Raw genomic sequence first — 11567 nt, forward strand, 5'->3', positions numbered from 1 at the left:
CCTATCATCCTCAGGGTCGTTATTATTTGTTTAATAAGCCACATTGGCCTGTTGGTGTCATGGAGCGTACACTTGGACTGGACCTCTGGCCTGACCATAGGTCTAGGGGCCACCATCCCGTACCTGGGTGGCTATCTCATTTCCGATATATGTGGTTCCACATGTTCCATCCACCCCACACCTTGATTACATGCATTCATTCAAATTCTCCATTGATAGTAACCTTGGGATCATTATGTGTCTCAACTCTGATGGCTCATTACAGTACAGTACCTCATTACAGTACCTTTCCAAGTACCATTTCAGTTCTATTGTGGCTTGTGCAGATTCCTCTGTGGTGGCTCCGAATATCCTGGCAGAGATATAAGGTAGTGCCACCGAGGATATGCCTGCATTATGACAGGTCTCCAGGACCCTTACCGCCATTTCCTGGATTTCTCAGAGGAAATCTTGTGAGATTTTTTTCTCTGGTACCACTGCATGTACCACATACTTCCTAACCTCTCCTGAGGGGGTGCTTTTGGTCAGATTACTTCCATTAATTATTTATTTATTATTGTAGCCTTTGCTGGTCCCTTTACTGCAATCTGGGCTTGTCTTTCGGCCTCCAGTCGAGGTCCTCCCAATAGCAAATATCCTGTGCTAAACCTCCTGCATGATTCGGGCGGGATGTAATTTAGGAGCAGACACGTCTCCTTTCGCTTCCCCTTCTCTTTTGCGGTTTCTCCTGCCCGATCCCAGTTCACTGTGGCTTTGGCCCCTCATGGCTGTGTCACTCCTGCTCATTTCCACTTGCCCCCTTGGTTGAGGTGTTTGTTCTCTATCTCTGGGCGGGTCCACTTTCTTCCCTTCCTATTTTGTTTAGGGTGGATGCCGAAGGGTGTCCATGAGACCCAGATTTTTGGTAAGAGGGAGGTTGTGGTAGAGGAGCCAATCCTGCTGGCTCTGAACCAATCCACCCAGGTTCCATCTGTTCCTCTTCATCCCATTTTTGTACAGCTGTAACCAGCGTAATCACCATTCTGGTTCTGAGAGCAGTAAGGGAGTCGACGTTGAACCCGCAATACTGCTTGGTGCTATTTAACAGTGGCTGGCCCCGTGCTCCAGTTGTCTTGAGAGACTTGGAGGGTCAGCACCTTTAGTTTGCACTCCCTATTTGATTTCTCAAATGTTATTTTGTCTGATCTTCCCAGTTTTCGTTTTGCACCAGTTTTTGTTTTGCTTCCTATCTTTAAGTTTGGTGTGTTTTTTTGTTGTGTGTTTTGTTTTTGCCTGCCTCTTTCTGGGCAAATGTAGTTGGCGCTTATGGTGGGTGTCTTTTCAGGTTCCAGGTTCCAGTTGTTATCTTTCCTAAGATTAAGAGGTTTCTTTCCACAAGAAATTACTTTAAGTTGCTTTATCTAGTACCAGGTACAGTTGAAGTCGGAAGTTTACATATACTTAGGTTGGAGTCATTAAAACTTGTTTTTCAACCACTCCACACATTTCTTGTTAACAAACTATAGTTTTGGCAAGTCGGGTTAGGACATCTACTTTGTGCAAGACACAAGTAATTCTTCCAACAATTGTTTACAGACAGATTATTTCACTTATAATTCACTATCACAATTCCAGTGGGTCAGCAGTTTACATACACTAAGTTGACTGTGCCTTTAAACAGCTTGGAAAATTCCAGAAATGATGTCATGGCTTTAGCTTCTGATAGGCTAATTGACATACTTTGAGTCAATTGGAGGTGTACCTGTGGATGTACTTCAAGGCCTACCTTCAAACTCTGTGCCTCTTTGCTTGACATCATGGGAAAATCAAAAGAAATCAGCCAAGACCTCAGAAAAAAGATAGTAGACCTCCACAAGTCTGGTTCATCCTTGGGAGCAATTTCCAAATGCCTGAAGGTACCACGTTCATCTGTACAAACAATAGTACGCAAGTATAAACACCATGGGACCACGCAGCCGTCATACTGCTCAGGAAAGAGACACGTTCTGTCTCATAGAGATGAACGTACTTTGGTGCGAAAAGTGCAAATCAATCCCAGAACAACAGCAAAGGACCTTGTGAAGATGCTGAAGGAAATGGGTACAAAAGTACCTAAATCCTCAGTAAAACGAGTCCTATATCAACATAACCTGAAGGGACGCTCAGCAAGGAAGAAGCCACTGCTCCAAAACCGCCATAAAAAAGCCAGACTACAGTTTGCAACTGCACATTGGGACAAAGATCGTGTTTTTGGATGAACTTCCGTGTTTTTGGATGAACTTCCATTAACTAGTTAAGGTTAAGTAGTTAATGAAAAGCAGTAACACTTCCTTTTTTTTGTTCCTCAGCTTCGCAACTGATGGATGTAATAGATTATTTTTAATAGCAATTACAGTGCCTTGCGAAAGTATTCGGCCCCCTTGAACTTTGCGACCTTTTGCCACATTTCAGGCTTCAAACAGAAAGATATAAAACTGTATTTTTCTGTGAAGAATCAACAACAAGTGGGACACAATCATGAAGTGGAACGACATTTATTGGATATTTCAAACTGTTTTAACAAATCAAAAACTGAAAAAATGGGCGTGCAAAATTATTCAGCCCCTTTACTTTCAGTGCAGCAAACTCTCTCCAGAAGTTCAGTGAGGATCTCTGAATGATCCAATGTTGACCTAAATGACTAATGATGATAAATACAATCCACCTGTGTGTAATCAAGTCTCCGTATAAATGCACCTGCACTGTGATAGTCTCAGAGGTCCGTTAAAAGCGCAGAGAGCATCATGAAGAACAAGGAACACACCAGGCAGGTCCGAGATACTGTTGTGAAGAAGTTTAAAGCCGGATTTGGATACAAAAATATTTCCCAAGCTTTAAACACCCCAAGGAGCACTGTGCAAGCGATAATATTGAAATGGAAGGAGTATCAGACCACTGCAAATCTACCAAGACCTGGCCGTCCCTCTAAACTTTCAGCTCATACAAGGAGAAGACTGATCAGAGATGCAGCCAAGAGGCCCATGATCACTCTGGATGAACTGCAGAGATCTACAGCTGAGGTGGGAGACTCTGTCCATAGGACAACAATCAGTCGTATATTGCACAAATCTGGCCTTTATGGAAGAGTGGCAAGAAGAAAGCCATTTCTTAAAGATATCCATAAAAAGTGTTGTTTAAAGTTTGCCACAAGCCACCTGGGAGACACACCAAACATGTGGAAGAAGGTGCTCTGGTTAGATTAAACTTTTTGGCAACAATGCAAAACGTTATGTTTGGCGTAAAAGCAACACAGCTCATCACCCTGAACACACCATCCCCACTGTCAAACATGGTGGTGGCAGCATCATGGTTTGGGCCTGCTTTTCTTCAGCAGGGACAGGGAAGATGGTTAAAATTGATGGGAAGATGGATGGAGCCAAATACAGGACCATTCTGGAAGATAACCTGATGGAGTCTGCGAAAGACCTGAGACTGGGACGGAGATTTGTCTTCCAACAAGACAATGATCCAATACATAAAGCAAAATCTACAATGGAATGGTTCAAAAATAAACATATCCAGGTGTTAGAATGGCCAAGTCAAAGTCCAGACCTGAATCCAATCGAGAATCTGTGGAAAGAACTGAAAACTGCTGTTCACAAATGCTCTCCATCCAACCTCACTGAGCTCGAGCTGTTTTGCAAGGAGGAATGGGAAAAAATGTCAGTCTCTCGATGTGCAAAACTGATAGAGACATACCCCAAGCGACTTACAGCTGTAATCGCAGCAAAAGGTGGCGCTACAAAGTATTAACTTAAGGGGGCTGAATAATTTTGCACGCCCAATTTTTCAGTTTTTATTTGTTAAAAAAGTTTGAAATATCCAATAAATGTCGTTCCACTTCATGATTGTGTCCCACTTGTTGTTGATTCTTCACAAAAAAATACAGTTTTATATCTTTATGTTTGAAGCCTGAAATGTGGTCGCAAAGTTCAAGGGGGCCGAATACTTTCGCAAGGCACTGTACACTCTACAGTTGCTTTATCAATAGTAATTAAGCTCTGTGCTTACCTTGCCTCAGTCTTCCCCCTATAAATACATCAATCAGTTCCTGCTCTGTCAGTCCTAGAATCTTCCCTTTCCCTATCTTTTACATTGGCATTTATACTTTTTGCCCAAGCCTAGGCCTCTCTTGACTACAGCCACACATCACATCCTCCCTTTCACACGTGATGTTTAAGCAAAGTATAAACTGAGTGGCGCAGCGGTCTAAGACACTGCATCTCAGTGCTTGAGCCATCACTACAAACACCCTGTTTCGAATCCAGGCTGTATCACAACCGGCTGTGGTTGGGAGTCCCACAGAGTGGCGCACAATTGGCCTAGCTTCGTCCAGGTTTGGCCAGTGTATGCTGTCATTGTAAATAAGAATATGTTCTTAACTGACTTGCCTAGTTAAATAAAGATTAAATAAAAAAATGTATAAAAAGAAGTTACTTAACACTTTGACTCCTTTTACACATGATGTCTACGCAGGTAGGTTAACACATTGTTACCTTCCATGATGATAATCCATGGTGTCATCTGTTTCAAGGCCCACATGCCATCCGGCAGCTCTAACCCAGGGCTTGAGTGTAACGGAGGTGTTGCTATATTAGATGAACCTCCATCCTCCAGCAGAGGAAGATCTGCATACAGTCTACCCACACCAGTCACTTCCTCCCTGCCTTTAACTGGGTCAAGCTGTTCTCTAGCTGCTTATGGTTGGGTCTACTTCCTTCCTGGCCTTCTTCCGCTTCTTATTCTTCCTGGTTTCAGTGTTGCTAGAGTCCTCTCGGGAGACTGTAGGGGTCATCATGTCATATTGACCAGGCTCATTCACGACATCATCCAGACCTGTCATTTAAAAGAGAGCTCCGTGTTCAGAGTTTTTTTTAGGGAGACAAAGAGCATAGCTGTGAAGCACTGTTGCTTCCATTTAGTGCTATTTGTCACACAAAGGTGATACCACAAACTATATTTTATGCATCTTTGTGGGTAGATTGCCCTTTTAGTGTCTATACAACACCACCAGGCTAACTCAAAACATGAATGATCTGCCATATCAAACACTTTGTTATTCGGTTATACAATTCACGGGAAATAAATAATTATTATGATGCTGACTCTTTCTGACTCTTGATTGCCTGATACATCCTTATAAAAAGACAAGTGGCAGCTTATTGCCATTTGACAGAAGAACAGGGTGAGTACACGTCACTCTGATAGAGCCTACACATGACCACAATGCAGTTCAATGTACTGATAAAACAAATGAAACAGAAAACTATTTCCTTTCTCAGGTAAGGTGAGCGGTTAAGAGACTCAAAAAATAACACCAGCATACAACTTTATCAGAAGAAAATAGGTTTAGTTTTTCTATAATTTACCTTTGGAAGTCATTGGGCTTTGGAGTGAGGATGATCGCTTACTTGGCTCTGTGTAAATACTGTAAGTATTTGATTATATCCCTTTTCTTCAAAATATCATTATGTTCTCATAGCCTGCGGCTTGATTCATAGATTAGTCATAGTTTATCATGGTCTTCAATGTGCACTCAATTTAGCCTACATATTCAAAATGTATAGCTGAGCATGCTGTCGAATTCCACATAAGAGATTGATTTATCTTAGATTGATTAATGCAACAATGTCAATTTGAACCAGTAACTTTGATGGTATTTCCACATTTTCGAGAAGTAAAGAAAGGGATGTTGTTACATTCTGCAAAAAATTACTAATATGCACAAATGATTTCTATTATTGTCCTATTCATTGTTGCCATTTAAATTCTTGCAATTACTGATAATTGATCTCTTATTTCTTATTCGTTTGATTTCCATGATCTATTTCTGGCCTCCCCTAGTCTCTCTGGCCATAGTTGTGGTCATAGTTTCCTGTGTGAATGGAAAGGACCCTCTATTTGATTGCCTACAAGACTCAGACTATAATGAGCTACTTAGAATAGTGGACAAGGGTCTCCCCCACACCGGCACACCTCATCATATTGCCATCATCGGGGCTGGCATGGCTGGCCTGACGGCAGCAAAGTTTTTGGAGGAGGCAGGACACAAGGTAGTCACCCAGATTCACTGAACAGTATCTAAATACAATGTGAATGTCACACTTCTGTGTCCATATAACACCTATTACAAATAGTGCCTGTGCAGTACATGATCACTTAAATGACTTTTATTGGACCACCAGGTAACCATAATAGAGGCAAGTAATCGTATTGGAGGACGGGTAGAGACGTACCGACCTAAGGGAGAGCATTGGTACGCAGAACTTGGTGCCATGAGGATCCCTAACTTCCATACGTGAGTAAGGCCTGAAATCCTTGACTTATCATTGCAGGGTAAGGGTCAATTGAATTTGAATTCAAATGATTTTATGAAGTGAATTGAAATCGTATTGTTTTCCATGGGGATTTTCTGAATCACATTTCTTGCTCTTGACCCCAACACCATATGATAGATATGAGTCAGAGTGTTGCAATGTTGGTTATGGGGTAGTTCTAGTAGTAGACGCTTATGTGGACGTGAGAGATTCAGAGTTGTAAAAACAGGAAATAAAGCAGTTCAGAATGTTCTTGAATGGAGTCAGACATTTAGTTCTATATGCCACAATACAAAGGTATCACAATATCTCTTACTGGTTATTATTGCAAAAAAAGTCAAGTATCTTATCAAAAATGATTTGCATGGGAATGACAGAATGTGCTCACATTTACCATCAACATTTCAATGTTAACCATAAGATATCTCACTCCATAGAATTCTGTTGAAGATTGCAAGCCATGCAGGCCTTAGTCTGAACCCATTCATTGAGGATAACATTAATGCTTACTATTTGGTGAATGGGTTGCTGCACAAAAACTCTCTGGTGAAAGGGGACCCAGACGTCCTCAACTATCCGTTGAATGAAGATGAGAGAGGGAAGTCAGCTGATCAGCTCTTCGACTTGTCTTTGCAGAAGGTTGGTGCAGATGCAGTGGAATCAAATAGGGTTTTCGGGTCCAATACAATAAACTATTTTCCATTCTCCTGAACAGTTGCAGAAATATCTTATCACAAAATGTACATGACAAATACATGATTTGTTGCAGATAAGAGATTATGTGAAGAACAATGGCTGCCGTGCCATGCTGGACAAATATGACATGTTCTCTGTAAAGGTAAAGAAAGAAACAACTTCCTTGTAGGCCTACTGGATATGGTTGGCTTTTATGAGATCATCCATTTTGAATGATGACACCAGACAAGATACAGCAGCTGCTTTGAGTAAATGAGAATGTGATGGGTTGATAATGATTGTAACACTATTACAACATTGTGTACATTTTGCATATACAGTTGAAGATTACATACACCTTAGCTAAATACATTTAAACTCAGTTTTTCACAATTCCTGACATTTAATCAGAGTAAAAATGCCCTGTCTTAGGTCAGTTAGGATCACCACTTTATTTTAAGAATGTGAAATATCTGAATAATAGTAGAGAGAATGTTTTATTTCTGCTTTTATTTCTTTCATCACATTCCCAGTGGTTTACATACACTCAATTAGTATTTGTTAGCATTTTCTTTAAATTGTTTGACTTGGGTCAAATGTTTCGGGTAGCCTTCCACAAGCTTCCCACAATAAGTTGGATACATTTTGGCCCATTCCTCCTGACAGAGCTGGTGTAACTGAGTCAGGTTTGTAGACCTCCTTGCTCGCACATGCTTCTTCAGCTCTGCTCACACATTTTTCTATAGGATTGAGGTCAGAGCTTTGTGATGGCCACTCCAATACCCTGACTTTGTTGTCCTCAAGCCGTTTTGCCACAACTTTGGAAGTATGCTTGGGGTCATTGTCCATTTGGAAGACCCATTTGTGACAAAGCTTTTAACTGTCTTGAAATGTTACTTCAATATATCCACCAAATTTTCCTTCCTCCATTCATGCCATCTATTTTGTGAAGTGCACCAGTCCCTCCTGCAGCAAAGCACCTCCACTACATGATGCTGCCATCCCCGTGCTTCATGGTTGGGATGGTGTTCTTCGGCATGCAAGTCTCCCCCTTTCTCCTCCAAACATAACGATGGTCATTATGGCCAAACGGTTCTATTTTTGTTTCATCAGACCAGAGGACATTTCTCCAAAAAGTACTGTCTTTGTCCCCATGTGCAGTTGCAAATTGTAGTCTGGCTTTTTTTTGGCGGTTTTGGAGCAGTGGCTTCTTCCTTGCTGAGCGGCCTTTCAGGTTATGTCGATATAGGTCTCGTTTTATTGTGGATATAGATACTTTTGTGTCTGTTTCCTCCAGAATCTTCACAGGGTCCTTTGCTGTTGTTCTGGTATTGATTTGCACTTTTCGCACCAAAGTACGTTCATCTCTATGAGACAGAATGCTTCTCCTTCCTGAGTGGTATGGCGGCTGCATGGCCCCATGGTGTTTATACTTGCTTACTATTGTTTGTACAGATGAACGTGGTACCTTCAGGCGTTTGAAAATTGCTCCTTGGCTGATTGAGGTCTTGGCTGATTTCTTTTGATTTTCCCATGATGTTAAGCAAAGACGCATTGAGTTTAAAGGTAGGCCTTGAAGTACATCCACAGGTACACCTCCAATTGACTCAAATTATGTCAATTAGCCTATCAGAAGAACATTTTCTGGAATTTTCCAAGCTGTTTAAAGGCACAGTCAACTTAGTGTATGTAAACTTCTGACCCACTGGAATTGTGATACAGTGAATTATAAGTGAAATAATCTGTAAACAATTGTTGGAAAAATGACTTGTGTCATGCACAAAGTAGATGTCCTAACCGACTTGCCAAAACTATAGTTTGTTATCAAGAAATTTGTGGAGTGGTTGAAAAACGAGTTTTAATGACTCCAACCTAAGTGTATGTAAACTTCCGACTTCAACTGTATGCCTTTGAACGTAGACCCTTTCATCCAGCCATTCTACATATACAGTACAGCTAATGTTAAGTCTCAATGGTTTGTTTCTGACAGGAGTACCTTGTGAAGGAGGCCAATCTGAGTCGTGGTGCTTTGCGGATGATTGGGGATATTCTGAATGAGAACAGTTTATTCTACACTGCGCTCACAGAGGCGCTGTATGATCAGTCTGATATCAATGATGAGACTATGTAAGAATGCCCCTTCTGTATATACACCACAATCATCTCATTTATCGAGAGCCCTACTTGGTGGAGTTCAATTATATCCGCAGAGGGTAGGTGTGGGTCTATGCTTTCGTTCCAACCACAGTAGCAAACCTGATGCAGCTACGCCTTGAATGAAGACTGTAAATAATTGAACACACCTGTATAGAGATGTTACTTTTTGGTTGGAATAAAAGCCTGGACCCACAATGGCTCTTTCAGATAAAACTAGGCACCACTGCCTCACCACTTTGGTTACAACACATTCACACATGTGCGGTATACCCTGAATGCCCAAGCTTTACAGCAGTGTGATTATTATTTTTATTTTTTTCAGCTACTTTGAGGTGACAGGCGGGTTTGACAAACTACCCAATGCCATTTGCGAGGACTTGAAGGGCACCATCCACCTAAATTCCAAGGTGAAACGTATCAGTCAGACTAGCAATAAAGTGACTGTGTCCTACCAGGACCACCATCTCTGGCACAAACCATCCTCCCTCACCCACCTGACAGTAGACTACGCCTTGTTGACAGCCACCGCCAAGGCTACTCTCTTTATCGACTTCGAGCCCCCGCTATCAGCAGACAAGATGGAGGCGCTGCGTTCGCTGCACTATGATAGCTCCACCAAGGTAAGATTTGCAGTGTAATACAGTGTAGTTCATTTTTTCTCAATTCTAGGTCTGGAGGAGGCCTTGGTAATTGCACATTTTTGTTCTTGCCAGCACTAGCACCCCTGATGCACCTGAGCTAGCATTAACATTTGCAGTCCTCTAAGTCCCCAATACAGGAATTGGTGCATTACGCACAGTGCATTCTGATAGTTTGATCCTATTATTTGAAACTGTTCAAATGAGAAGGGCTATTAATAAAGTTGATATCGTTGTGAAGGTGGTCCTGATATTCAGTGAGAGGTTCTGGGAGAAGGAGGGCATCAATGGAGGGAGGAGCATCACGGATATGCCCTCTCGTTTCATCTACTACCCCAGCCACAGATTCCCTAACACGGACATCGGGGCCCTCTTGGCTTCCTATACCTTCTCGGATGACTCCACCCTCTTTCAAGGGGTGAATGACGAGGAGCTGCAGGGTCTAGTGCTGGAGGACCTTGTCAAGATCCACGGGGAGGGCATACGGCCACTCTGCATTGGAGGGCTGGTGAAGAAGTGGGCGCTGGATCCCTATAGTCTTGGGGCATTTGCCCTCTTCACCCCGTACCAACATATAGACTATGCCTCAGAACTGTTCAGGAACGACAATAGGATCCACTTTGCTGGGGAGCACACAGCCCTGCCTCATGCCTGGATAGAGACGGCCATGAAATCTGCTCTTAGGGCAGCTAGAAATATCAATAACCTCAGAGAGTAGAGAACGGGTGCAGTACAGTATATACTCTAATCCACTGGTGAAAGCGTATGTCTGTATACTCTGGAGAAGAGAGAACACGTACAGTTGAAGTCGGAAGTTTACATACACCTTAGCCAAAACCATTTAAACTCAATTTTCACAATTCCTGACATTTAACCGAAGTAAAAATTACCTGTCTTAGGTCAGTTAGTATCACCACTTTATTCTAAGAATTTGAAGTGTCAGAATAATAATAGAGAGAATGATTTATTTCCACTTTTATTTCTTTCATCACATTCCCAGTGGGTCAGAGGTTTACATACACTCAATTAGTGTCATTGTCCATTTGGAAGACCCATTTGCGGCTTGCAAGCCTCCCCCTTTTTCCTCCAAATATAAAGATGGTCATTATGGCCAAACAGTTCGATTTTTGTTTCATCAGACGAGAGGACATTGCTCCCAAGGATGAACCAGACTTGTGGAGGTCTACCATTTTTTTCTGAGGTCTTGGCTGATTTCTTTTGATTTCTCCATGATGTCAAGTAAAGAAGTACTGAGTTTGAAGGTAGGCCTTGAAATACATCCACAGGTACACCTCCAATTGACTCAAATTATGTCATTGTGTGGGATGTGTGGGAAGGATGGAGATTGCAGTGTGTGCATTTTGGGGACTCATCTGCTCATGTCGAGGGTGAGATCTCCTGTCTGTTGGGTAGAATGGGTCTGCTGCTCAGGAAGAAGAGGACTTCTGCAGGTACAGTTGAAGTCGGAAGTTTACATACACCTTAGCCAAATACATTTAACTCAGTTTCCCAATTCTTGACATTTAATCCAAGTAAAAATTCCCTGTCTCAGGACAGTTAGGATCACCACTTTATTTTAAGAATGTGAAATGTCAGAATAATAGTAGAGAGAATGATTTAGTATTGGGTAGCATTCCCTTTCAATTGTTTAACTTGGGCCAAACGTTTCGCGTAGCCTTCCACAAGCTTCCCACAAAAAGTTGGATGAATTTTTGCCCATTTCGTGCTTCACGGTTGGGATGGTGTTCTTCAGATTTCAAGC

General features: G+C 42.0%; 1 protein-coding gene across 1 annotated transcript; it reads left to right on the forward strand.

The window, feature by feature from the left end:
• The first annotated feature begins 4410 nt into the window (after positions 1–4410).
• Positions 4411–10685, forward strand: LOC110492681 (L-amino-acid oxidase-like). The gene is made up of 8 exons (XM_021567141.2): positions 4411–5448; positions 5863–6071; positions 6204–6316; positions 6773–6974; positions 7105–7173; positions 9001–9137; positions 9490–9787; positions 10047–10685. Exons 1-8 carry the CDS (start codon positions 5418–5420, stop codon positions 10521–10523), a joined length of 1536 nt encoding a protein of 511 aa, XP_021422816.1. The 5' UTR covers positions 4411–5417; the 3' UTR covers positions 10524–10685.
• The last annotated feature ends 882 nt before the right edge of the window (positions 10686–11567 follow it).

The sequence above is a fragment of the Oncorhynchus mykiss genome, chromosome 2 (genome assembly GCF_013265735.2).
Source record: "Oncorhynchus mykiss isolate Arlee chromosome 2, USDA_OmykA_1.1, whole genome shotgun sequence".
NCBI classification, from domain to species: domain Eukaryota; kingdom Metazoa; phylum Chordata; class Actinopteri; order Salmoniformes; family Salmonidae; genus Oncorhynchus; species Oncorhynchus mykiss.

Excerpts from the sequence above, each read along its gene's own strand:
- LOC110492681 (XM_021567141.2), top strand. The coding sequence starts at position 5,418 with ATGATCGCTTACTTGGCTCTGTGTAAATACT. Across the intron at positions 5,449-5,862 it reads CTTGGCTCTGTGTAAATACT|TCTCTCTGGCCATAGTTGTG; the intron begins GTAAGTATTTGA and ends GGCCTCCCCTAG. Across the intron at positions 6,072-6,203 it reads TGGAGGAGGCAGGACACAAG|GTAACCATAATAGAGGCAAG; the intron begins GTAGTCACCCAG and ends TTGGACCACCAG.